The sequence below is a fragment of the Saccopteryx bilineata genome, chromosome 3 (assembly GCF_036850765.1).
Source record: "Saccopteryx bilineata isolate mSacBil1 chromosome 3, mSacBil1_pri_phased_curated, whole genome shotgun sequence".
Classification (NCBI taxonomy): Eukaryota; Metazoa; Chordata; class Mammalia; order Chiroptera; family Emballonuridae; genus Saccopteryx; species Saccopteryx bilineata.
The window spans coordinates 146,653,420-146,680,970 of NC_089492.1; the positions used below are offsets into that span (position 1 = coordinate 146,653,420).

Consider the following 27,551-nt stretch of genomic DNA (forward strand, 5'->3'; position numbering starts at 1 on the left):
CCAGATCAGGCGATTTTTGGCAGAACGGCATCAACAAATTGGTCAAGAGGTGGGAAGAGGTTGTAAACAGCAAAGTCGAATATATAATTAACTTATTGATATAATTATTGTTTTTTGTTTAAATAAAAGTCTTCGGTAAAAATGCTATGAACTTATTCCCCAACCCAATATTTAGTGTTAAACATATTGGATGGCTCTCACGGAATTACGTTTTAAAATATGTGGCGTTCATGGTTCTCTCAGCCAAAAAGGTTCTCAACCCCTGTGTTATGGAATTCAAATTATATAAACTATATAATAAGAAATATAATTCGATTTCCACTATTCTATTTTAGCTTGACTGTAGAATGAGGAAGATATATTTTTAAGTAAAGTTAATTGTTAAGTACCACTTAAAATTAAGGTACCTTGCAAAGAAATAATAATGTTTAAACTTTTATGATTTTTAGCCCTGGCCAGTTGTCTCAGTAGATAGAGTATTAGTCCAGCAAATGGAACTCCCGGGTTTGATCCCTGGTCAGGGTGCAAATGAGAATCGACTGTCTGCTTTGCTTCCCCTTCTCCTTCTTCTTTCTTTCTTCCCCTCTCACAGTCAGTGGCTCAGTTGGTGTGAGCATCAGCCTCAGGTGCTAAAAATAGCTTGGTTGTTTTGAGCATTGGCTCCAGATGGGTGTTGCTGGGTCTATCTCAGTTGAGCACATGTAAGAATCTGTTTCTCCTTCTCCCCTCATTTAAGAAAAAAGAAAAAACCTCTTATGTTTTTTAACACTTACATGATTGGAGACAAATTAATATCATACAGCTATTCCAGTAGCACTTCCTTAAAAAAAAAATTGGAGAGGGGAATTTCATTTCCAGCCATGATGGAGTAAGGATTTCGGACTTGCACTCCCATTGTATATAAAGGAATAACTGGGCAGAGTCTATGAAACATCTATTTGTAAACAGCTGGCAATGCAGAATTTTGATCACTGAGAGAAGGGGCTAAAGTGAGAGAGCCATAATATGTCTCTGATTTTCTGCCTTGAGAAACTTTCTAGATCACACATAGTACATGGAAGGGGAAAGGGAAGGAGATTCCAAGTAGATCATGATGGTCTCACTGACTTGAGTAAACAGAGATCAAGGATCAGGGAGGCTGCAGTGGCTGGAATTTGTGGGGCAGGATATCAGAGAGAAGGGCATTGCCTAGAGAAAGAGCTCCAAATATGTCTATGGGGTCCCATAGAGTCTGTCACTAAATACTAAGTTCTGAATATTTAGAAGAAATTTCAAGTTGTTGGGCAAAGAACAATTACTGAGGATAGAACAACTACTAGGAGGTCATAAGCCCAACAGTTCTAGCACTAACAAATAATTGAGAGAGATAGTAGGGTTCTGATCGCACACAGGAACATTTGGGACATTCAGTAGAGACCCTAGAAAGGTTATGCCTTCATATTAAAGTTAAAGCAGCCCTAGATTAAAGGGTACTTTAAGGCTGTACCAAAGCTTAAAATCAAGTCTTCAAAGCTGATCTCTAGGCAGTTTAACTGTCTTCTAAAATAAAGCTGGATGATCTTTAAAGAACAAAAAATTTACTGGGAGGAAGTAAAGAAAGTGGGACCCAAAATTAGAAGTCTGTATATAAATAGATCCAGAAAAAACAGGTGATCAAAAACAGACATACATTTTACACAACTATTATATGTTGAAGAACTTAAAGGAAAACATGAACACAATAAGGAGATAAAAAGAAGGTATAGAAAGAGCAAAATGGAACTTCCAGAGATAAAAGGTCTGAAATAAAGTAAAATAAAATAAAAACTTCACCAAATGGGTTAACAAGCAGATTAGACACTACAGAAAACATGATCAGTGAAACTGAAGGTGGCAGTGCAAACTATTAAAACTATAGTACAGAGAGAAAAAAGTTTATAAAAATGAACAGAGCATCAGTGACCAGTGGAAAAACAAAATGATCCAACATGTAATTTGAGTCTCTGGCAAGGAGTCAGGAAAAGATCAGATAAAATGATACCTAATGAAAACTGCAAACCCACATATACAAGGAATTCTTCAAACAGGATCAATATAAAACCATACCAAGGTATTATATTACAAATCACTGAAGGTTAGTAGAGAAAACAGACTGAGCAAAAAGACACTGAATAAGAAACAATAAGAATAATAATTAGGCCCTGGCTGGTTGGCTCAGCGGTAGAGCGTCGGCCTGGCGTGCAGGGAACCCAGGTTCGATTCCCGGCCAGGGCACATAGGAGAAGCGCCCATTTGCTTCTCCACCCCCCCCTTCCTCTCTGTCTCTCTCTTCCCCTCCCTCAGCCAAGGCTCCATTGGAGCAAAGATGGCCCGGGTGCTGGGGATGGCTCCTTGGCCTCTGCTCCAGGCGCTAGAGTGGCTCTGGTGCGGCAGAGCAACGCCCCGGAGGGGCAGAGCATCGCCCCCTGGTGGGCAGAGCGTCACCTCTGGTGGGTGTGCTGGGTGGATCCTGGTCGGGCACATGCGGGAGTCTGTCTGACTGTCTCTCCCCGTTTCCAGCTTCAGAAAAATACAAAAAAAAAAAAAAAAAAAAGAATAATAATTAAAATTTTCTTATCAGAAGCAATGCAAACCACAATTATCTTTAATATGATGAAAAAACCCCTCCAATTATCCTAGAATCTATATCCATTGAAAATAGCATCCAGCCCTGGCCGGTTCGCTCAGTGGTAGAGCGTCGGCCTGGCGTGCAGAAGTCCCGGGTTCGATTCCTGGCCAGGGCACACAGGAGAAGCGCCCATCTGCTTCTCCACCCCTCCCCCTCCTTCCTCTCTGTCTCTCTCTTCCCCTCCCGCAGCCGAGGCTCCACTGTAGCAAAGATGGCCCGGGTGCTGGGGATGGATCCTTGGCCTCCGCCCCAGGCGCTAGAGTGGCTCTGGTCACAACAGAGCGACGCCCCCTGGTGGGCGTGCCAGGTGGATCCCGGTGGGGCGCATGCGGGAGTCTGTCTGACTGTCTCTCCCCTCTTCCGGCTTCAGAAAAATACAGAAGAAAAAAAAAAAAAAAATAGCATCCAAAGGTGAAGATGAAATAAAAATGTTTTCATACAAAAGCTAAGAGAACCTATTGCCAGTAGATCTACAGTACAATAAATTGTAACCCTTTGTGTAGTGAGTTTTTTTAATGCTTGCTGACCCCCGGAAGTGAGTTTTTTCTTTTTTCAAAAAATGAAATTAGTTCCAGTTACAGTTTTATTAACTTAAAATCATGTTTGTTTGATAACCAATTTATGGAAACAAGAAGAACATACATTTAGTTTAAGTTTAAAGAACATACATTTAAGTTTAAAAATATACATGTACTCTGGATGGTCAGGAGGCACTATTACGTACATGAAAGGGTTAAAGGAAGTTGGAAGCTGAAGGAATACCAGATACAAATTTGAGTCTACCCAGAGCAATGAAGTATACTGGAAATAGTAAGTATATAAATAAATATGAATAATTTTTTTCTCTTTTTAAAATTTCTTTTAAAAATTATTGACTGTTTAAAGTGGAAATAGTAGGCCCTGGCCGGTTGGCTCAGTGGTAGAGCATCGGCCTGGCATGCAGAAGTCCCGGGTTCGATTCCTGACCAGGACACACAAGAGAAGCACCTATCTGCTTCTCCACCCCTCCCCCTCTCCTTCCTCTCTGTCTCTCTCTTCCCCTCCCGCAGCCGAGGCTCCATTGGAGCAAGGATGGCCCGGGCGCTGGGGATGGCTCCTTGGCCTCTGCCCCAGGCGCTAGAGTGGCTCTGGTCGCAACAGAGCGAGGCTCTGGAGGGGCAGAGCGTCGCCCCCTGGTGGGCAGAGCGTTGCCCCCTGGTGGGCGTGCCGGGTGGATCCCAGTCGGGCACATGCGGGAGTCTGTCTGACTGTCTATCCCTGTTTCCAGCTTCGGAAAAATACAAAAAATAAATAAATGTGGAAATAGTAATGTGAGGCTTATAACATGTAGAAGTAAACTTATGACAATAATAGCTCAGTTGATTTGTGTTATTTTAGAAACCTTATAAATTCAGTTAGTGTCTCAAAAGCCTTGTTTATTCTTGCTCATTCTATACCTTCGCACATCCATAGCTCACTTATCTTGTTAAATGATCCACAAACCCTTTTTTTTTTCATGGTATTTCATAGCAGTTTATTAGTTAACTAACTAAACTGATATCTGAAAAAGATTATGTGTTTTGGAGTCTTAACAGTACCAAGTTTAAACTCTCTTTGCTATCAGTCATCTATCCATAGTAAAATTTCTTAAATCTCATAGCATTGTGAGAATTAAATCTACAGATGTGTGTGAAGTGTTTAGGACAGTACCTGTCATAGAGTACAGAGTTTACTACATTGATACTGATTTAAAATAAAAAAGGACTTTGAAGTAATGTGATTGCTTTAAATGCTATTTGCATATGAGTACTTACTATAGAAACACTTTAGGGTCTTTCGTTTAGTTTTATATTAGCAGTCAAAGTGAATGGATTTAAAAAAAATTAATTAGTGCATAAAATTAGTACATACAATACCATGATCTTAGAAGTTAGGTACTGGTTTCTCTTGTTGGGAACATGGCAAATTAAGGGGGACATAAGGGACATGATGACATGTTGATAATGTTCTCTTTCTTAATCTTGTTCCTGGTTACATTGGTGTATTTAATTTTTGAAAATGTATATAGCTCTGCAGTTTTGTGTACTTTTCTATAAGTATGATATACTTCAATAAAAAATTCAAAGAAAAGCAGCAGTAATTTCAGTAAAGCAAAGTATAGCTACAGGTAGTTCCTATATCATGGAGGACTTATGGTAGTCCACATTTTTAGCTTTCATTCAAATGTAACACATTCAGAGTATTCATGATTAGCAGTATTGGAATAAATTTACATCATTCATTTTACTCCTCACAAATGAACACAGCTTGCTCCCCATAACTATAAAGGTAATAATATACACAGTGATGCAGCAAAGTATAAATAAGAAAGTTAAAATTATCCTGAAATCCTACCACCCAGAAAGAACATTTTGGTGATCATCCTTCCAGATATATTTCTGTCTATAGTTGTAATTATATACAAACACTTGTTTATAAATGGATCATATATTTTTGATGATTTTAAATTTTTTTCATAGTAAAATATACCTAACATAAAATTGACCATTTTAATCATTTTTGAGTATACTATTCAATAACATTATTCACATTGCTGTGTAACCATCACCACTATTCATCTCTAGAACTAATCCTTCATCTCATACTGAAGCTCTGTACCATTAAACAGTAACTCCCCGTTTCCCCCTCTCCCACATCTCCTGGTAATCACTGTTCTGCTCTCTTTCCCTTTGTATATAGTTTGACTATTTTATGTACCGCATATAAGTGGAATCTAATAATACTTTTTCCTTCACATCTGGGTAATTTTACTTACCATAATGTTTTTACAGTTCACCCATGTATAGCATATATCAGAATTTTCTTTTTAAGACTGGATAATATACTATGGTATGTCTATATTTCATTTTGTTTATTCATTTATCAATGGACACTTGGGTTGTTTCTATCTTTTGGCTGTTGAATATGCTTTTATAAACATGACTGTACAATATCTGTTTGAGTCTCTGCTTTAAATTCTTTTGTGTATATACCCAGGAGTGTGAACTTACAGGTCACATGGTAATTTTATACTTACATTTTGAGGAACTACCGTAGTGTTTTCCACACAACTGCATCATTTTACTTTTTAGAAAAATTAATTTATTAAAAAAAAATTTTTTTGTAGTTTCCAAAGTGAGAAGTAGGGGGGAGGCAGAGAGACAGACTCCTGCATGCGCCCAACCAGGATCCGCCAGGCATGCCCACCAGTGGGCAATGCTCTGCCCATCTGGGGCAGTGCTCGCTGCAGCTGGAGCCATTCTAGCACCTGAGACGGAGGCCATGAAGCCATCCTCAGCACCTGGGCCGACTGTGCTTCAGTGGATCCTTGGCTGTGGAAGGGGAAGAGAAAGAGAGGAAGGAGAGGGGGAAGGGTGGAGAAGCAGATGGCTACTTCTCCTGTGTGCCCTGAGTGGGAATCGAACCTGGGACTTCCACATGCCGGGCCGACACGCTATCACTGAGCCAACTGGCCAGGGCTATTTTACATTAAGGACTAAAATTCAAATCAACTACAATATATAGAAGAATATAGAAGGTCACTGTGCATGCACAGGGCAAGATGCAAAGTCTGAAAAGATCTGATAATTCTTTTAAGTTTACAACCAAAGCTGATTCTCAGCATATACACCCTACAAACAATAAAAACGGAAAACAGCAAATTTGGGACATGTGGGAGAATCTGATTTCCACAGTTATCGTGATGATTTGACTGTCCCATTTTCAGCAGCAGCAACAGAAAATCACAAGGCATACAAAGAAATATTGCCCATTCAACAGAAAATATATCAACAGAAAATGTTGCTGAGGAAGGCCAGATGACAGATTTACTGACCTTGACCAGGGGGCTCTAGCAGAGTGAGTGACCCCTTGCTCAACCCAGCGGCCTTTGGGCTCAAGCTGGATGAGCCTATGCTCAAGCCAATGACCTCAGGGTTTTGAACCTGGATCTTCTGCGTCCCAGTCCGACGCTAAATCCACTGTGCCACTACCTGGTCAGGCTCTTTTCCTAATTAACACACTTTTAGATCACAGTAAGAACAGATTTGAGTACCAATAAATCTCCTGGTTTACTCTTAATTTTTAGGTGTTTGTATTATGCTTTAAATTTAGATATTCAAAGAGAAGAAGAAAAAGTGAAACGATCTGTGAAAGATGCTGCCAAGAAGGGTCAGAAAGAAGTCTGTGTGGTTCTGGCCAAGGAGATGATCAGGTCAAAGAAGGCTGTCAGCAAGCTCTATGCGTCCAAAGCTCACATGAACTCTGTGCTCATGGGGATGAAGAACCAGCTGGGTAAGATGGCCATTGCTTACAGCCAATTATATATCAATAGTTAATGTTAGTGCTCTCGCTGTTACTGTTGGTATTGGTTTCCGTGAATAGGAAGAACAGTCTCAGCTCTGATTTTTATCTTTTATCATTGTCTTAGTTTGGGTGTTACACAAAATGCAAAATATTACTATCATTATTTTATTGTTATTTTCTTTTGCCAGTGCTGTTGAAACAATGGCAAAAATCTACACATAAAACTGCTTTGTTTAAAAGTTAGAATGTATTTCTTCTTGTGATCAGTGTTATAAAGTGACCTGAAAGTGAGTCATAGGTTAAATTTTACATCCAGTTGGTCTCTGTTCTTAATTTCTGTTAAATGAAGAAGTCCTAATTCAGAATTGTAGTTGCTGAGAATGGCAACAAGTGACTATCAGAAATTTAGACTGAGTATGGACCCAGAATTGTGGAGAAATTTTTCACTAAAGAGTTATTTTCAGTTCTCTATCAGATACTAGATCACACTCAAAAGTTGGAAGACTGAATGTTTCATTTTAAAGGCTGATGCCAAATTAGTACCTAATCCATTATTTTGTTGTATTTGGTTCTGAAGGTATTTCTTTACATACAATTTTAACACTAAAATGTGGTTTTTAAATATGCAGAATAATAAATATATCAGTTTCTTTTTCCAGGTACTGAAGAAAGTAATGGGTTGGGTAAAGTAAAAATATGAAAAACTTTATACCACATTTTCTTAATTTTTAAAAACTGTTATTCCAGCCCTAGAGTAATGCATTTAGACTCTTTAAATACTAGATTTGTCACTTTTGAACAAGCAAGTACTCAGTACCATCAAGAAATCCTGTCATTTTGAAAGTTCAAGTAAGTACTCTTGCCTTTTGAAGCTAGTTTTGAAAGTTTTATGTTTGTTCCTTATTTTTTATGCAACATGCTCAAAAGATGCATGTTCATTTGACCACAAGAAACCTTTATCTTTTTTTTTTAAACTGAGAGACAGGAAGGGAGAAAGATGAGAAACATCAACTCGAAGTTGTGGCACTTTAATTGTTCATTGATTGCTTCTCATGTGTGCCTTGACCTGGTGGCTCTAGCTGAGCCAGTGACCCCGTGCTCAAGCCAGTGACCTTGGGCTCAAGTCAGTGACCTTTGGGCTCAAACCAGTGACCTTGGGATCATGTTGATGATCCCATGCTCAAGCTGGTGACTTCGGGGTTTCAAACCTGGGTCATCAACATCCCAGGTCTTTTTTTTTTTTTTTTTTTTTTTTTCCTGAAGCTGGAAACGGGGAGAGACAGTCAGACAGACTCCCGCATGCGCCCAACCGGGATCCAACCGGGATCCACCCGGCATGCCCACCAGGGGCGAGGCTCTGCCCACCAGGGGGCGATGCTCTGCCCCTCCAGGGCCTCGCTCTGTTGTGACCAGAGCCACTCTAGCGCCTGGGGCAGAGGCCAAGGAGCCATCCCCAGGGCCCGGGCCATCTTTGCTCCAATGGAGCCTCGGCTGCGGGAGGGGAAGAGAGAGACAGAGAGGAAGGAGAGGGGGAGGGGTGGAGAAGCAAATGGGCGCTTCTCCTGTGTGCCCTGGCCGGGAATCGAACCGGGACTTCTGCATGCCAGGCCGATGCTCTACCACTGAGCCAACCGGCCAGGGCCCAGGTCTATTCTATATCCACTGCGCCACCACCAGTGAGGTGACCATAAGAAAATTAATTTAAGATTTTTCATTATTTTCTTTACTGAATCAACATCAGAAAACATTGCTTATTCTGTCTTTTCTTCCTATACAAATAAAGCACTGTATGCACAACTTTTTCCTCCCCTAATTGCAAAGATAAAAGTACACAGGATAATATAGTAGGTACTTATGCACCTATTGCCCAGAGCCAAATTTTTTTTGACATTTTATTATATTTGCCTTAGTTTTTACATTATAAAAGAAATAAAACCTTATTTATTAAGTTTAAAGTTCCTTTAATATGCCTTCCCAATTCCATTCCTTTCTCTCTCAACCTCTGCTGAGGAAACTAGTTATCATAAATCTTAAAAAATTTATATAACTGGTATTAATACTGTACATACTGTTCTGTGTCTTGTTTCCCAATTACCATTGTATTTTTAAAATATAACGATAAATATTTTAACTAGTGGATGGTATTCCATCACATGGATGTATCATATTTTATTTTTTTGCCCCGACTGATGGACATTTAGGCTGTTTGCAGTGTTTGCTCTTACCAGTAGTGCTGCCGTGAATGTCTTTTCATTCTTTCACATGTGTAATGGCTTCTTTAGGTCAGTTATAGACTCAGAAGTGGAATTGCTAGATTTAAATTATTCTAGAATTGAAAAATTGCTTTCCAAAGAGGTTTTAATTTTTATTTCCGCCCACAGCAGATGAGAATTCTTTTTTCCATACCTTTTGATATTATTGAACTTTTTAAATTTTGAAAGTGTTGTTTTAACATTTCTCTGGGAACTAGTGAACTTGATTGCCCTTTTTGTTCACATTTTCTTCCTGTGTACTGATTCCAAAAAACCTTTTCAAGCAATTATAGCTAACAAATAATCATTAATGAAATTAGTGGAAAAAATTTTTTCTCCAACAGCATGTAGTAAACATGAGAAAAGCTCTCCTATGTACTGCACATAAGTCAGGAGCCAGTTACCCTTTAAATATACATTTGTAACAACATACAATATTTTATATATATGTTATTTTGTGACTTTATCACAATTGAAAAATAAAATCTGTTCTTTGATCTTGAAATGTTAAAGTGCTTTAAGGCTCTCTGTTCTATATCCTCTATTCTTTTCCATTTCACTCTAACCTTGTAATCTCATCTAACCCCATGCTTTTAAAATACTGTTGAGTTTAGAATTTTTATCTTCAGGCCGACTTTATCACTAACTGTATAGTTGGCATTTCCATTCATATCTTAATGGGTAAATCAAAGTCAGTATGCTCATTCAACAGTAATCTGGGCTCTTTTTACTTCGTCTGTATCCCCACCTACTCCCCATATTTTCCTCTAGGAATCTAAGACATATAATTTCAACTGTAAATGTTTCCATGTGGATTTCTAAAAAACAAGGGTTCTATTCCTTCTGTTCCTTGGTCTTTCTACTCACTGCATTTTCTGGGTTTTTGTTGTTGCTATTGCTGTTACGCTTTTTGTTCTTTTTTATGTAAGCAAAATATTTTAGTCAGTTAGATTTTCCAGATTGATCCTTTAATTAGCTTTCCTATTTTCTGTTTTGAGATTAATGGTAGTACCTTTCTCATAAGATAGTTGTAATGCTTAAGTCAGTGCCTGGCACATGGTAGTTGTTATATATTGTAGGTTCTAAATATTATCATCATTGTCATCATCAATTTAGTCTTTGTTTTCTACTTTCTAAGAAGTTTCCTCAACTTTATATTTCATTTATTCTCATGATTTATTTATTTTGGCTATCTTAATTTTTATTTTCAGCAAAGAGTTCACCAATAGTTCCTTTTAAAAAAAATATCCTATTCTTATTTTATCAATGCAGTGTTGTTACTTATTATTGATAGTCTTCTTTTTGAAATTTTTTGTTTCTTATATTGGGTCTCATAGCTTCTTTTCCCCACCATTACCTTCTTCCCTATCTCTCTCTTCTTTTTTAAGAAAGAAAGGGTGGGGGGGAGAATGAGGGAGGCTGAATTAAGTGTAGGGTTCATGAGAACCTTCTCCATTCTCCTCAGCAAATAGACTAAGCTACAAAGAGCAAAATGTTAATACATTTAAAAATACATTCTTTTAGTCCCTATTATGTGCTATATACATTGCTGGGCACTGGAGATAAGTAGTGAACATTATGGGCAGTCATTGCCCTTTAGGTATGAGGTAAAAAGCAAATAATCGGTAAATTTAATACAAAATAATAAATAAATGTGTGTCTATAATAGTGAATTAAAAGGGAAGTGCAGTGTAAGATGCTGATGGCTCCTTATAAGCCTGGATGAGATCTGAAGGAGGATATGCTATTAAGTATCTGTGATGGGAGAATGTTCCAGCTATAGTACCAGCTGTGTGATGGCCATGGGGCCAAAGAGAACAGTGCACTCCAGACACTGACGCTTCCTTGGGAACCGCCACTCTCAGGTTCACGGTCAATGAGGATGAGCAGGGAAGAACACAGTTTGCACAGTTGTTAAAAGCAAGGTTTCTTAGAGATGAGTTCAGGTTGAGATGTGCTGTGGTGATGGTGCAGATAAAGTGCAGTGGGAGTTCAGAGGGAAAGGATTTGGAGGAGAATCGGGAAGGCACCTGAGTCAATAAACCAGGGCACACAGAGGCTCAGATAAAATGTTTCAGGCTGTGTCCTGCCAACAGTACTTGGTTCAGTTTGACAAGAATGCATTAGGGAAGCAGTGGGAGGTAGAGCAGGGAAAGTTATTTGGAGTCACAATTTTGAGAGTTACACTGAGGAGTTGTAGTTTCATTTTGTAGGCAGTGGAGAGCCTTGGCCTGACCTGGGCCACTGTAAGCACAGACTGCCATTGCAGCAAGATGGGGGGCTGTGGACCATGGGAAGTAGTGGGCAGAGCCTGAATAGGTCACTCTAATGGGAAGGAGTGGAAGAGAGGATAAAAGGAAGAACTGTTCTGATGCACAGTAAGTAGAACTTGGTGAAGGTATAAACAAGCCTGAGATGCTTCCAACCCTTAACATGGAAAGACTGCAGGGCCACTAAAAGACACTGGAAATGTATGGAGAGGAACAGGCCTAAGAGAGAAAGGAGATTCTATCTGAGGCTGTCCATATTCACTGGATGAGGATCACCTGGCTTCCCCACCACCAGATACACTACCTGATGGACGGAACCCCCAGGGAGGTTGTTGAGAGGGTTTGTAGTATGGTGTTGCATGTTGGTAAATTCAGGAGCAGAGAAAATAACTGAGGATGGGGTCTGGAACAGGGAAGAGGAGGAGTCCACATTTAGGGAGTGAGAAAAGAGAAAACTAGAAATAGTGTGAGTGCCTGAGAGTTCTTGCTTCAGATAGGCTCTCTCCCATTCCCCAGCCTGTGTAGCTTTGATTTTTTTTTTAACTTTAGTGAGAGAGAGAGAGAGAGAGAGAGAGAGAGAGAGAAGAGGGGGGAGTAGCAGGAAGCATCAACTTCCATATGTGCCCTGACCAGGCAAGCCCAGAGTTTTGAACTGGTAGCATCAGCATTCCAGGTCTACGCTTTATCCACTGTGCTGTTGTGGATAAAGGTCAGGCTGTTGTGGCTTTGAAAAGCCACCATTTGATGCAATCGTGTTCCTCTGGTAAAATGTAGATGTTCCTGGGAAGGGTAAATGTTAAGCCTTATCAGCTATTAATACATACATTGTCATGATCAGATGTTTTCCAAGTGATAGCTTTCTGACAGCAGCTTCTCACAGACTAAGACAGATGAGTATGCTTAAATTAAGGAGAGAAAGTTAAGAGAAAGGTTTAAAGGTGGAACAAGAAATAGAATTACCATGTGATGCAGCAATTCCACTTCTGGGTATTTACTCAAAAGAATTGAAAGTAGGGATTCAGTTGTGTGCACCCATGTTCTTAACAAAGTTATTCACAATGGGAAAAAGGTAAATGCAACCCAGGTGTCCCTTGAAAGATAAATGAATAAACAAAATGTAGTACATACACACAATGAATATTCAGTCTTAAAAAAGAAAAAGATTCTGACACATGAATCCTGGTTGGGTGATAGCTCAGTTGGTTAGACCATAGTCCCCAATCCCCAAGGTTGCAGGTTTGATATTCAGTCAGGGCACATTCAAGAATCAACCAATGAATGCATAAATAAATAGAACAACAAATCAGTCTCTTTCTCTCTCTCTCAATCAATCAATGTAAGTTTTTAAAAATTCTGACACATTAGAAATGGATGAAGCTTGAAGGCATTATACTAAGTGAAATACACTTACGACACAAGGACAAATACAGTGTGTCCATAAAGTCATGGTGCACTTTTGACCAGTCACAGGAAAGCAACAAAAGATGATAGAAAAGTGAAATATGCACCAAATGAAAGGAAAACCCTCCCAGTTTCAGTAGGATGATGTGGCAGCATGTGCGCTTGAGCAGATGATGACGTAACACCGTGTATACAGCAGAGCAGCCCACGGCCGTGCCAGTCGAGATGTGGACGGAACAGAGGAAAGTTCAGTGTGTTCTGTGGCTCGCTAAATTCGAATCTGTGACCAAAGTGCAACAGCGCGTTTATAACGAAGCGCCACCACATAGGAATAACATTACTCGGTGGGATAAGCAATTGAAGGAAACCAGCAGTTTGGTGGAGAAACCCCGTTCTGGTAGGCCATCAGTCAGTGACGAGTCTATATGGGATAGCTACCTAAGGAGCCCTAAAAAATCTGTGTGTGAGCCCACATCAAACTGCACTGAATAGGTATGAAACTGGGAGAGTTTTCCTTTTATTTGGTGCAGATTTCACATTTCTATGTCTTTTGTTGCTTTCCTGTGACTGGTCAAAAGTGCATCATGACTTTATGGACACACTGTACTATATGATTCCACTCCTATGAGATATAGTCAAATCATAGAGACAGAAAGTGAAATGGTGATGCCAGGAGTTGGAGGGAGGGTCAAGAGTTAAACTGGTATAGAATTTCAGTTTGGGAAGTTTGAAAAACGTTCTGGAGGTAGTGGTGATGGATGCATAGCAATGTGAGTGTACTTAATGCCACTGAACTGTACATTATTTTTTTTTACATTTTATTTTTTGTTTTAGAGAGAGGAAACAGAAAGAGACAGAGAGAGGAAAGAGAGAGAACAGAGGGAGGAGCAAGAAGCATTAACTCCCATATGTGCCTTGACCAGGCAAGCCCGGGGTTTTGAACTGGTGACCTCAGCGTTTCAGGTGGATGCTTTTACCCACTGCGCCACTGCAGGTCAGGCTGAACTGTACATTTAAAACTGGTTGAAAGAGTGAATTTTATGTTATATATCTTTTTTGCCACAAAAATAAAAGTGGTACTGGCCTGGGTGCTGAGCCGTGGTGGGGTCCTGGCGGCAGTGACCAAATAGGAGCTCTGAGCCCTTGACTGGGAGGGCAGAGTGTTTAGAAGAACAAGAAACGCAAAGGGAAGGCCAGGACAGGGCAGCAGCTCTCCATAGGCACCTGTTGTGATTTCCTTCTTAGGCTTTGTTATTTTTTTGTATTTTTCTGAAGCTGGAAACGGGGAGAGACAGTCAGACAGACTCCCACATGCACCCGACCGGGATCCACCCAGCACGTCCACCAGGGGCGACGCTCTGCCCACCAGGGGGCGATGTCTACCCATCCGAGGCGTCGCTCTGTTGCGACCAGAGCCACTCTAGCATGTAGGGCAGAGGCCAAGGAGCCATCCCCAGCGCCCGGGCCATCTTTGCTCCAATGGAGCCTTGCTGCGGGAGGGGAAGAGAGAGACAGAGAGGAAGGGGGGGGTGGAGAAGCAAATGGGTGCTTCTCCTATGTGCCCTGGCCAGGAATCGAATCCAGGTCCCCCACACGCCAGGCCGAAGCTCTACCGCTGAGCCAACCGGCCAGGGCCTTAGGCTTTGTTTTATTTTGTGCTGTGAATGAGTACTTGAGAGTGAGTTTACAAAGTATGGATCTTTGAGGTGAAACATCACTTTTGTGAAATTTAAACCAGTTTATTGAATCAGAACACATTTTTATAATTTTTTAGTTTTTTGTAACTTAAAAATTATATAGGCTTACTGTAATTTGAATTCCAGTTGCAGTAGCTCTTGTAACTTAGGTCAGTGATTCCCAATGGGAATCTATTTTAATAGTCTATTAAAATAAATATATACCTGTGTTTATTATCCATAGTAGTATTTATTCAGTGGTTTTAAATGTTTTTCTTCAAAAGTTTTACAAACTCAAATTTTTTATAGTACATAATTGTTTTTTTCAAATGAAATATTTTCCCTTGTGCAAACAAAATATGACATTGAAAAATTTTAAAGGGTGAGAAACATCTAAATTCCTAACAAATAGATTGTTGTTGGGGTTTTTTGTTTCATGTTTAGTTTTAGTTGTTATTTATAAATACTTCTTTTGCTCAGCTGTAAATATAGTGTAAAAACACAAATGATAAGTGACACAGATGACCATTCCTCTAGAATTTTCAAGTCCTACCCTTGTAGCAAGCTAGATCATCGGAAAGCTATGTTTTCTCACACACACACACTCTCTCTCTCTCTCTCTCTAGCTTTGCTTTCCACAAAAATACCTTTACTGGGCTGTGTTTTGACTGTATTCTTTTGCCTTTTTTTTAATTTTTATTTTATTTATTCATTTTAGAGAGGAGAGAGAGAGGGAGAGAGAGAGAGGAGAGAGAGAAGGGGGGAGGAGCTGGAAGCATCAACTCCCATATGTGCCTTGACCAGGCAAGCCCAGGGTTTCGAACCGGAGACCTCAGCATTTCCAGGTCGATCCTTTATCCACTGCGCCACCACAGGTCAGGCCCTTTGCTTTTTTTAATGGATAAGAAACAACCATATCAAGAATATTTCTGTGACTTCTATCTACACAGTAACTGGTGCAGTCATTAAAGATTGTGGTAAATTATTTATTTTAGAATCTAGTGCTGGAAAAAATTATCTTTCTCAGTGAAACAGTATATTTCTATTAGTGTGTATCTTATAACCACAGACATTATTAACCTTTGTGCCATAGCTGTTGAGATACTCAAAGCTGAATTTAATCCCAGTTTCAACAGCTCTTTTCAGGCTAAGTCAAAGCAGTTTTGCCCTTCAGGTGACATTTGTCTGTGTTTGGAGACATTTTTGATTGTGACAACTGGGGTTGGGGAGATGTTGCCATTGGCATCTCATAAGTAGAAGCCAAGGATACTGGTAAACATCCTAGAATACATAAACAGCTACCTACAACAAAGATGTTTCCAGCCCAGACCTTCAATGATGCCATTGTTGAGAAATGTGGGTCTGCATTCATGGCTTCAACTCACTCCTTTGAGCTTTCAAGTTGTAGCATATAAATTAGAAATAAACTTGACTTTAAATTTTGAAAGTTTTTCAGATGTGCATGGTTCCAGTATTTTTTCATGACTAATTCCTTTTCATGGCCTTTAGTTTGGGTTCCCCATATTACAGAATGTTTATTCTGTATTTTTTTTACTTCTTCTCTTTCTTCTTTATTTATTATGTGTTGAATATTTCCTTGTATACATTTATTATTTAGCTGTTTGTCTTTTTTTTTTTTCTTCTTTTCCTTTTCCAAGTAAGAGGTAGGGAGATAGTGAGACAGACTCCAGCATGTGCCTGGACTGAGATCTACCCAACAACCCCCATCTGGGCAGATGCTTGAATCAACAGAGCCATCGTCAGTGTCTGAGACTGACACTCGGACCAACAGAGCCACTAGCCGCAGGAGGGGAAGAGAGAGAAAAGAGAGAAGGAGGAGGAGAGAAGAAGATGGTCGCTTCTCTTGTATGCCCTGACCGGGAATCGAACCTGGGAATTCTGTATACCGGGTTGACGCTCTATCCACTGAGTCACCAGCCAGAGCCTAAGTGTTTTGTTTTTTTTAAAACTCTGTTATAAGGAAGAAGTATCTTACTCTCTTCAAAGATATTTTCTTTTGGGGCTCAAATGTTGTTATTTTTATTTATTTATTTTTCTTCTTTTTCCAAGTGAGAGGAGGGGAGATAGAGAGACAGACTCCCTTTTGTGCCCCAACTGGGATCCACTTGGCAACCCCCATCTTGGGCTGATGCTTTGCCCATCTGGGGCCATGCTTGCAACCGAGCTATTTTTAGTGCCTCAGTGCCTAGGGCTGATACACTTAAACCCATTGAGTCATGATCTCGGGAGGGGACGAGAGAGATAGAGATACAGAGAGAAAGAGAGAGAGAGAGAAGAGTGAGAGGGAGGGGTGGAGAAGCAGATGGTCCCTTCTCTTGTGTACCCAACCAGAAATCGAACCTGGGACATACCCACGCTCTACCTCTGAGCCAATTGGCCAGGGCCTCAAATTTTTTTTTTTTTTTTTTTTTAGAGAGTCAGAGAGAGGGATAGATAGGGACAGACAGACAGGAGTGGAGAGAGATGAGAAGCATCAATCATCAGTTTTTTCGCTGTGACACCTTAGTTCATTGATTGCTCTCTCATATGTGCCTTGACCGGGGGCCTTCAGCAGACCGAGTAATTCCTTGCTGAAGCCAGCATCCTTGGGTCCAAGCTGGTAAGCTTTTTGCTCAAGCCAGATAAGCCCGTGCTCAAGCTGGCGACCTCGGGGGGGGGTCTCGAACCTGGGTCCTTCCGCATCCCAGTCCGACGCTCTATCCACTGCGCCACCGCCTGGTCAGGCGGGCCTCAAATATTTTTAATGCTGCTTCTCTTCTCCGAGCTTTCCCTGGTCATTATTGTGAAATGTCATTGTTGGATTCCATATTTTCTTATGATTTTATTAATTCTGGCTGTAATTGCCATGTTTAAGTTGGCTTTTATTTATTTTTTATAAGATTTTATTTTAGGGGAGGGAGAGGGAGGGAGAGAGAGAGAGAGAGAGAGAGAGAGAAGGGGGGAGGAGCAAGAAGCATCAATTTCCATATGTGCCTTGACCAGGCAAGCCCAGGGTTTTGAACCGGCAACCTCAGCGTTTCCAGGTTGATGCTTTATCCACTGTGCCACCACAGGTCAGGCCGTAAGTTGGCTTTTAAAAACCAATCAGTCTAGCCCTGGCCAGTTGGCTCAGCGGTAGAGTGTCAGCCTGGCATGTGGAAATCCTGGGTTTGATTCCTGGGCAGGGCACACAGGAGAAGTGCCCATCTGCTTCTCCACCCTTCCTCCTCTCCTCCTTCTCTGTCTCTCTCTTCCCCTCCTGCAGCCGAGGCTCTATTGGAGCAAAGTTAGCCCGGGTGCTGAGGGTGGCTCCATGGCCTCCGTCTCAGGTGCTAGAATGGCTCCAGCCGCAACAGAGCAACAGCCCAGATGGGCAGAGCATCGCCCCCTGGTGGGCGTGCTGGGTGGATCCCGGTCAGGTGCACGCGAGAGTCTGTCTTACTGCCTCCTCACTTCTAACTTCAGAAAAATACAAAACAAAAAACAAACAAACAAACAAAAACCCAATCAGTCTTGTTCGTGAGTGGATTGCTCCCCTGCACTCTTGCTACCAAGGAGCTGCATTTTTGTTGTTGGATGCCACTTTTAATATTTATTTTAATATTCTTTTCTGATTCTTTAATTAGAAGAACCTATGATAGGTAAAGAGAACTTTGTGGTTTTGTTGCTTTCATTATTGCTGTCAGATTCTTTTCATATTTCTTTCGATTTCTGCATCAATTATAAAGCCAAGTCTGTATTTAGTTTCTTTGTTTTCATCTTTGGTTATTGTTATTATTATAATAATGATCATAGCAAAAGTTGTATATTTATGTGTATCTTTTATTTCTAGCAGGCATGGGGATATAATGTTGCTTTGTTTTTATATTTTTTCTGAGATTGTGAAATTTAATTTTATTATTTTTTAAAATTTATTGATTTTAGCAAGAGAAAAGGAGAGTGAGAGATAGAAACATTAATCTGTTCCTTTCTGTGCCCTGACTGAGGATTGAACTGGCAATCTCTACATTTAGGACAATGCTGTAGTCTAACCGACCAACCTATCAGGCCAGGGCAGGTTATTTTTAAAATTAAGTTTTTATTTTGAAATCATTATAGATTTACGTTCATACAGTTATAAGAAGTAATACAGAGATTCTGTGTACCCTTTACCCATTTTCTTTCAATTCAATATTTTGCAGAATTGTAATACAAGATCACAGCTAGTATATTGGCATTGATACTGTCAAGCTACAAAATGTTGCACTTCAAAGATCCCTCATGTTCTTTTATAACCACACCTTTTTCCCTCCCATCCCTACCCCTATTTAATCTCTGGCAACCACTAATTTGTTCTCCATTTCTATAATTTTGTCATTTCAAGAATGTTACATAAATGGAATCATACAATATGTAACCTCTTGGGATTAGGTTTTCCACTTAGCATAATTCTCTGAAAGTTAACCTAAGTTTTTGTATGGCTCAATACTTTATTCCTTTTTTATTACTGAGTAGTTTTCTATGGTCTTTGCTATACCACAATTTGTTTAACCATTAATCTGTTGAAAGACTTCTGGGTAGTTTTCAGTTATCAGTTATTATGAATAAAGCTGATATAAAAATGTACAGGTTTTTTGCATAAACACACCTTCATTTTTCTGGGGTAAATGCCCAGTAGAACAATCACTGGGTTCTATGTTTGCATAAAAGAAACTGGCAAACTGTTGTCCAGAGTGGCAGTACCATTTTGAGCTACCAACATTTGGTAGTATCACTATTTTTAATTTTAGCCATTCTGATGGGTATATAAAGCCATTTGTGACTTGAATTTGCTGCATTTTTCTGATGGCTAATAATTAGGAGCCTTATTTGCCATCTATATCTCCTCTTCGGTGAAATGATGCTTTTCTACTTTTGTGTATGTTCAAAATTTCCCACAATAAAATGCTAAAAGATTAATTCTTTTATTTTTATTTCTGGTTTTTAGTTTTGTAGATCAGTAGGTCTGTTTTTTATCACCCATATGCATTCTATGTCTACAGTTGAAAATATTGTGAGAACTAGTTTCTATTTGTTGAAATCTCTTCCCCTCCTATTGCCATATAAAACTGGTTATTATTTTGTTTCTATAGAGAAATGTTCTAGAATTTTTATGGTCAATACAAAAAAGTAAAAGCATATTTCTGACCTATGTATAATGATATACTAAATATATCATTATATGTAGGAGCTCTTGAGGCTCTATAAAACTACTTCAGTATTGTTTGCTGTTAAGACTATAGTAAGTTTTAATGTTTTTTGATTTGTTTGTTTGTTTGTTTGTTTCACCAATGTGAATATGATAGTTTTCTCTGTTGTCTTCTAAATTCATTCATTGGTGTATTCAACAAAAATTTGAGTGTTAGCTGTGTCAGGCTCAATGCTAGGCATGAAGAATAAAAATGTAAGTTTACCTCCTAATAAAAAGAGACCTAGTGTGCTCTTCAGCAGCATATACATCAAAGTTGAAACTGTACCTAGAAGATTAACCATTGCAAAAGGATGACCTGCAAATTTATGTGACATACTGTAATTTTATTTTTAATTTTTCTTAAGTGAGAATTGGGAAGGCAAATTGAAAAACTCCCACATGCACTCTGACCAGGATCTACCTGGAAAGCCTCCTACTGAGTGATGCTCTGCCCATCTGGGGACTCTGTCGCTTGGCACCTGAGGTATTTTAGTGACTGAGGTGAGGCCAAGGAGCCATCCTCAGCTCCCAGGGCCAACTTGCTCCAACTGAGCCATGGCTGTGGGAAGGGAAGAGAGAGAGAAAAGGGAGAGGGGAAGGGGTGGAGAAGCACAAGGTCGCTTCTCCTGTGTGCCTTGACTGGGAATCAAGCCCAGGACATCCATATGCCAGGCCAGCACTCTACCACCGAGCCAACTGGCCAGGGCCAGTATTTTTTAAAAAAATACATTTTTCCATTAAATCTCCAGTGTAGAGAGCTGTCAGTTGGGTTCTGCACTGCACTCTGAGGGAGGGAGGAACATGTGGAGAGGCCCTGAGGTTGGAGACAGCTTGGAACACTGGAGAAAGGTCTGGGAGTGGGCAGAGGGGAGAGGCTTAGTAGAAAGAGCTGTAACCATGAAGCATTGCTTATTTTATTTCATGATTCCCTCTTGCAATTTTTAATTTTAATTGTAAGCTATTTTTTATAATGCTCATTTGATGTTTTCTTTTTTCTTTTGGAGATTCTTTTTTATTGTGAAATATATATATCATAAAAGCTTCCATTTTATCCTTTTCTTAATTAATTAATTAATTTATTTTTTACAGAGACAGAGTGAGTCAGAGAGAGGGATAGACAGGGACAGACAGACAGGAACGGAGAGAGATGAGAAGCATCAATCATTAGTTTTTCATTGCGTGTTGCAACACCTTAGTTGTTCATTGATTGCTTTCTCATGTGTGCCTTGACCGCGGGCCTTCAGCAGACCAAGTGACCCCTTGCTGGAGCCAGCAACCTTGGGTTCAAGCTGGTGGGCTTTTGTTCAAACCAGATGAACCCGCGCTCAAGCTGGCGACCTCAGGGTCTCGAACCTGGATCCTATCCATCCCAGTCCGACGCTCTATCCACTGTGCCACCGCCTGGTCAGGCCATTTTATCCATTTTTAAGTATACAATTCCTAGTTAACATTTTGATTAAATATAAAGCAATAGTTTGAATACTTTCTTTTTTTGAAGATTTTACATAGAAATTTCCATTTCAAACTAAATTGCTTTTTGTGACTATCTGCCACTAAATAATTCTTTCTTTGTAGTTCATTGCTTTTTAAATTTATTGAACAAGAATTTATTGTTAGTATTCGGTGTGCCCAACCCATCATTAATATAGTGGGATATGGTCACTACCCTGATACCACTTATTTTCTAGTGTGTAATGTTTAATATTGGTTTTTGAATATAATATTCTGAGTAGTAAGCCACTCATGTCTATTGAGTATGAATCTATTTTGGTTTTAATGGGTTTATACAATCCTATTTGAGGATACTTTTAGTATTTTAAATAGTACACAAGTTCATTAGAATGTTAAAAAGCAACTAAAATTAGAGGTTTTGTTCAGACTTTAGAATCAATGTTTGTAAAAATGATAAAGTAGGTGATATTTTTACTGTTTTGTTGTATTAATTGATATGTTCAGCAGCAAATAGAAAATTTGCACAGTGACTTACATTATAGCAGAGCTGTGAGATCAGAACTCTTTGATTTCCTGTCTCTGCTTTGAGCTGGTTGTCTTGGATGCATGGGATATGGGCCTATATATCAGTGCTTTCTCAAAGCCAGGAGTTAACCAGTGGAAGGCATGCATCATAACCAACTCACACATTTGGGACATTCTTATTCAATATGTTACATTTTTAAAATAATTTGGGAACAGCAATAAATTAGAATCATACAGTATATAGCTCTTTCAGATTGGCTTTCTTCACTTAGTAATATGCATTTAAGTTTCTTCCATGCTTTTTCATGGCTTGATAGCTCAATGGTTTTTGGTGCTGAATAACATTCTGTTGTCCAAATGTACCACACTTTATTCATTCACCTACTGAAGTACACCTTGGTTGCTTCCAAGTTTTGGCAATTATGAATAAAACTGCTATAAACATCTGTGTGTGGAATTTGGGGTAGACATACATTTCAATTTATTTGGATAAATATCAAAGAGCACAACTATTGGGTTATATATAATAAGATTATGTCTAGTTGTATAAGAAACTATCAAACTGTTTTTTAAAGTGACTACCATTTTGCATTCCCAGGAGCGTTGAATGACAGTTCCTGTTGCTCCATTCTTGTCAACATTTGATATTGTCAGTGTTTTGGATTTTGACCATTCTAATAGGTGTGTAGTGTATCTCGCTGCTGTTTTAATTTGCTATTTCCTAATGACATATGATGTTTGAACATATAATATTTTGATATGCTTTTTTGCCATCTGTTTATCTTTTTTTGGTGAGATGTCTGTTTATGGCTTTTGCTTATTTTTAAATTGAGTTATTTGTATATCTTTGATAACAGTCTTTTCAGATGTGTCTTTCGCAAATATTTTTAGCTTATGGCTTGTCTTCTCATTCTATTGCAAGGGTGATTCTTTTATTGTAAAAGTTTTTTTTATCTAACATACCACTTTTTTCCTGTGGAACATAGAAAATACTTTAGTCCAGTGTTTTATTTTTCTCTATATATGGACCTTTTTTGTTTGAGTTTGCAGTGTACAACATACATTTATTTTGGCCTTTTAAAAATCTATTTCTGAAGAGGTCCAAGATGGTGGGGGCTGAGAGAATGCTGAATTCACCCTCTCCCAGGAGCTCACTGAAATACACACCTTATAGAAATCACTTACTCCAGAGAGATCACCGAGTCCTGACTGTACAGCTCCCGAACAGCAAACGAGAGGAAGAGACCGAATTGAGAAGGCTGGGAAATAGCAGGAGCTCTCCAGGATCTGCAAGAACTCTCTGGGATTGGAAATGCTGGTGAGCGCCATTGTTTACATCTCTGCACCTTGATAGGTGGGGCGGGAGCTATATCTGGGTGTGGTTTACCTGCAAGATTGCCGCAGCACATTGCCAGCCACACTGCCTGCATCCTATTTCACCTCTGAACAAAGGGAGCAATTGCCATAAACAGGGTGTCACTACATGCACCTGGCCTTCCCACCCAGCTCCAACCACCCTGCCCAAACTACCCAGCACACATGGCTTACACAGAGGTTGTTTCAACACAAGACCACTTTTTCAAGACTTGGAGAACAAGCTATTTTGTCTTACTTCATATAAACAAGCAAAGAAAATCAAAATAAATGAAAGGAAGAAGAATATATCTCAAATGAAGAAATAAAAAAAATCCCTAATGAAGTGAAGATAAGTAATGTGCCTGATAGAGAATTTAAAGAAACGGTCATGGTCAAAATGATGCTCACCAATCTTGAAAGTGGAATAGAGTAACTTAAGAACTTCAACAAAGTGTTAAAAGTATAATAAAGCACCAAGCAGAGCTGAATAATATGGTAACTGAGATGAAAAATATACTAGAAGGAATCAACAGCAGATTAATACAAGAGAATGGATCTGCAACGTGGAAGACCAAGTAGTGGAAATCAACCATTCAGACCTGACCAGGTGGTGGCGCAGTGGATAGAGCGTCAGACTGGGATGCGGAAGGACCCAGGTTCGAGACCCCGAGGTCGCCAGCTTGAGTGCAGGCTCATCTGGCTTGAGCAAAGAGCTCACCAGCTTAGACCCAAGGTCACTGGCTCCAGCAGGGGGTTACTCAGTCTGCCTAAGGCCCGGGGTCAAGGCACATGTGAGAAAGCAATCAATGAACAACTAAGAAGTCGCAACGAGAAACTGATGATTGAGAAGTCGCAACGAGAAACTGATGATTGATGCTTCTCATCTCTCTCCGTTCCTGTCTGCCTGTCCCTGTCTATCTCTGCCTCTGTAAAAAAAAAAAAAAAAAAAAAAATCTACCATTCAGAACAGCCAAAAGAAAAAGAATTTTTAAAAATGAGATAATATAAGGCACCTTTGGAACAACAATATGCATACAAACAATTGCATTGTAGGAATCCAATGAGGAAAAGAAAGAGAAAGGAACGAAACTTTATTTGAAGTAATAATGGCTGAAAACTTTCCTAATCTGGCAAAGGAAACAGATATTGCAGGTCCAGGAAACACAGAGAGTTTCAAACAAAATTACCCAGAGAGACCCACAGCAAGACATTGTAATTAAAAATGGCAAAAGTTGAAGGTAAATACAGCTAGTGCTCGACTTACGACCACGGTTGGTTCCAACAGGCTGGTTGTAACGCAATTTGGTCATAAGTTGAGTAGGCTATATATATACAGTACTGTGAAATGATGTTATAAAAATCTTTAAGTCAAAAAAAGAAAGAAGTAAAAAAAAATAATAATAAAATAAAATAAACTTTAAAGCCTGACCAGGTGGTGGCGCAGTGGATAGAGCATCGGACTGGGATGCGGAAGGACCCAGGTTCGAGACCCCGAGGTCGCCAGCTTGAGCGCGGGCTCATCTGGCTTGAGCAAAGAGCTCACCAGCTTGGACCCAAGGTCGCTGGCTCCAGCAGGGGGTTACTCGGTCTGCTGAAGGCCCTCGGTCAAGGCACATGTGAGAAAGCAATCAATGAACAACTAAGAAGTCGCAATGCTCAACGAGAAACTGATGATTGATGCTTCTCATCTCTCTCCGTTCCTGTCTGTCTGTCCCTGTCTATCTCTGCCTCTGTAAAAAAAATAATAAAAAATAAAAAAAAAGAAAGAAATCTTTAAGTCATATTTTATCATAATTTTCTTTCATTATTGTTATATATCATAATTTTCTTTGTTCATTTTATATCATTTGTATAATCTCTACACTATTTTGTTTCTTATTTTTACATTCATCAGGTTTAAGTAAAACACTGCATTACCAGTACAACTGGTTTAATATTTGCAAAGACAGTTACCTCTTGGTAGACATCTTGGGAAGGGTTTGATGAAAAATATCCAAGACACAAAACACAAATTGCTGTACTGAGTCTGGGATAACAGTTGAAATGGTGCATGCGGAGGTGGTAGTGCTGCCGGAAGCTGGTCTGCACTGTCGTAGGCCCAGTTGTAGTGCCCAGACGTGGAGCAGTCATGGCTAGCGATTGTGATTGTAAAGTTGAATGGTCATAAGTTGCGTAGGTCGTAAGTCGATCAAAATTTGTAAACAATTTTGAAGGCAGTAAGAGGAAAATGAGTTACATATAATAGAAACCCCATACAGGTATTAACATATTTCTCAGCAACAGTATTATGTGCCATAGGGATTGGCAGGATATATTTAAAGTGCTAAAAAAAAAAAAGGAACCTATAGCCTAAAATAGTTTACCCTGCAAAGTTATCATTCAGAATTAAAGGAGAGATGAAGTTCCCAGACAAACAAAAACTAAAGAAGTTTGTTACCATTAAACCAACTTTACAAGAAATTGTAAAAGGAGGACATACAGGGAAGAACTGAATTGTCCGACATCAGAGCGAGGGATGGATGGACAACTTTCTCCCAAGCAGAAGTGTTGGCAGAGGCCATTTTTCCTTTGATGAGCCCCACACATAGAGTTAGCAGGCAGGCATCATATCAGAGACCTAACTAGCTTGACTCACTCTTTGCCCCTCCCTGGTGATTTCCTGATATCCTGCTCCACCCAACTTTCAGGTCCACCCAAGTTATTTCTGAGGCTTTTCCGTATGAATGACCAGGTAGGTCTTATGATCAAGATTTCCCTGAAGTCTCTCAACCAGCATGCCCTCTACTTCTCATTAAGTGGCACCAGCCTTGGTGCGCCTTGGTGCACAGCTTGGCCTCTCCCAGGCATCTCCAAATAGCACAGTAGTAACCATCTGCACATCGTTTTGTAGCTCATGCCAGGTGGGTCTGTTTAGAACACAGGTGGTAGCTGACCTTGACCTGTAGCTCCCAGGAGGCCCCAGGGCCACTGCACCCAATGGACAGCTTCAGGCCACTTCAAGGCATCACTACTTAACCACCTCCACAAACAACACACTCATGGGACAGACTTAGCAGGCACCAGAGCCTCAATGAAGTAAGTACTGCTCTGTGGTGTAGGCCCCTGTCCAGCTGATCCGCCATGGTGGTTGGAGGTCGAAGCCAGTCCTTGCAGCTGATCAGCCTGGGGGTAAATGTTTCCCATTGATGTGCCCAAGGGCAATTAAGGCTCAATGACAACAGACATGTATACATCCCACAAAGGGCCACACCTCAAGTGCCCAACTTGGGTGAACAGGGAGGCTGGGCTGCTGTACCTTACAGAACACCTTTTACATTAGGCCACCTTACCAAGCAGCTCTACCTAATACAAGCAAACACAGGGAGGCTGCCTAAATGAGGAGGCAGAGAAACTTTCCAAATGAAAGAACAAAACAAATCTCCAGAAAAAGAACTAAACAAAGTGGAGACGATCTACTAGATGTAGAGTTCAAAATACTGGTTTAAAGTTGCTCTATCTATGAATCTGTTTCTGTTCTGCTTGTTCATTTACTCTGTTTTGTAGATTCAACTGTTGGTAGATATGTATTTATTACCATTTTATTGCATAATTTTGATCATTTTTTTTCTTCTTAAAGAATTCTTTAGCATTTTGTGTGTGTATGTGTGTGTGTGTGTGTGAGAGAGAGAGAGAGAGAGAGAGAGAGAGACAGATAGGGAAAGACAGGAAGGGAGAGAGATGAGAAACATCAGTTCTTTGTTGCAGCACCTTAGTTGTTCATTGATTGCTTTCTCATATGTGCCTTGATGGGAGGGGGGTCTACAGCAGAGCAAGTGACCCCTTGCTCAAACCTGCGACTTTGGGCTCAAGCCAGCAATCTTGGGCTTCAAGCCAGTGACCTTTGGGCTCAAGCCAGTGACCATGGGGTCGTGTCTATGATCCCACACTCCAGCCAGCAACACCATGCTCAAGCTGGTGAGTCTGTGCTCAGGCCAGATGAGCCCGCACTCAAGTTGGCAACGTCGGGGTTTCAAACCTGGGTCCTCTGCATCCCAGTTTGATGCTCAATCCACTGTACCACTGTCTGTCTGGTCAGGCTTTTTAGCATTTCATGTTATACTGATTTGGTGGTGGTGAACTAATTCCTTTAGCTTTTTCTTATCTGGGAAGCTCTTTATCTTTCCTTAGATTCTAAATAATATCTTTGCTGGGTAGAGTAATTTTGGTTGTAGTTCTTTACTTTTCTCATCACTTTGAATATTTCTTGCCAATCTTTTCTGGCCTGAAAGTCTTATGGGAGCTTCCATGTAAATAACTAACTGCTTTTCTCTTGCTGCTTTTAAGATTCTCTTTGTCTATAACCTTTTGCATTTTAATTATAATGTGTCTTGGTGTGGGCCTTTTTGGGGTCACTTCATTTGGGACTCTGTGCTTCTTGAACTTGTATGTTAATTTCCTAAG

The 27,551-nt window shown here is 39.9% G+C and overlaps 1 protein-coding gene and 1 pseudogene across 4 annotated transcripts in view; both read left to right on the plus strand.

Annotated features, from left to right (window-relative positions):
- The window catches only part of CHMP3 (charged multivesicular body protein 3), a 104,431-nt gene that overhangs the window by 42,690 nt on the left and 34,190 nt on the right, over positions 1–27,551 (plus strand). For all 4 annotated transcript variants that reach the window (XM_066267661.1, XM_066267663.1, XM_066267662.1 and 1 more), the window contains one exon: positions 6,779–6,958. In XM_066267661.1, coding sequence (XP_066123758.1) covers positions 6,779–6,958 — 180 coding nt within the window. The remainder of the gene's footprint in view (positions 1–6,778; positions 6,959–27,551) is intronic.
- Positions 20,025–20,124, plus strand: LOC136332770 (U6 spliceosomal RNA; annotated as a pseudogene).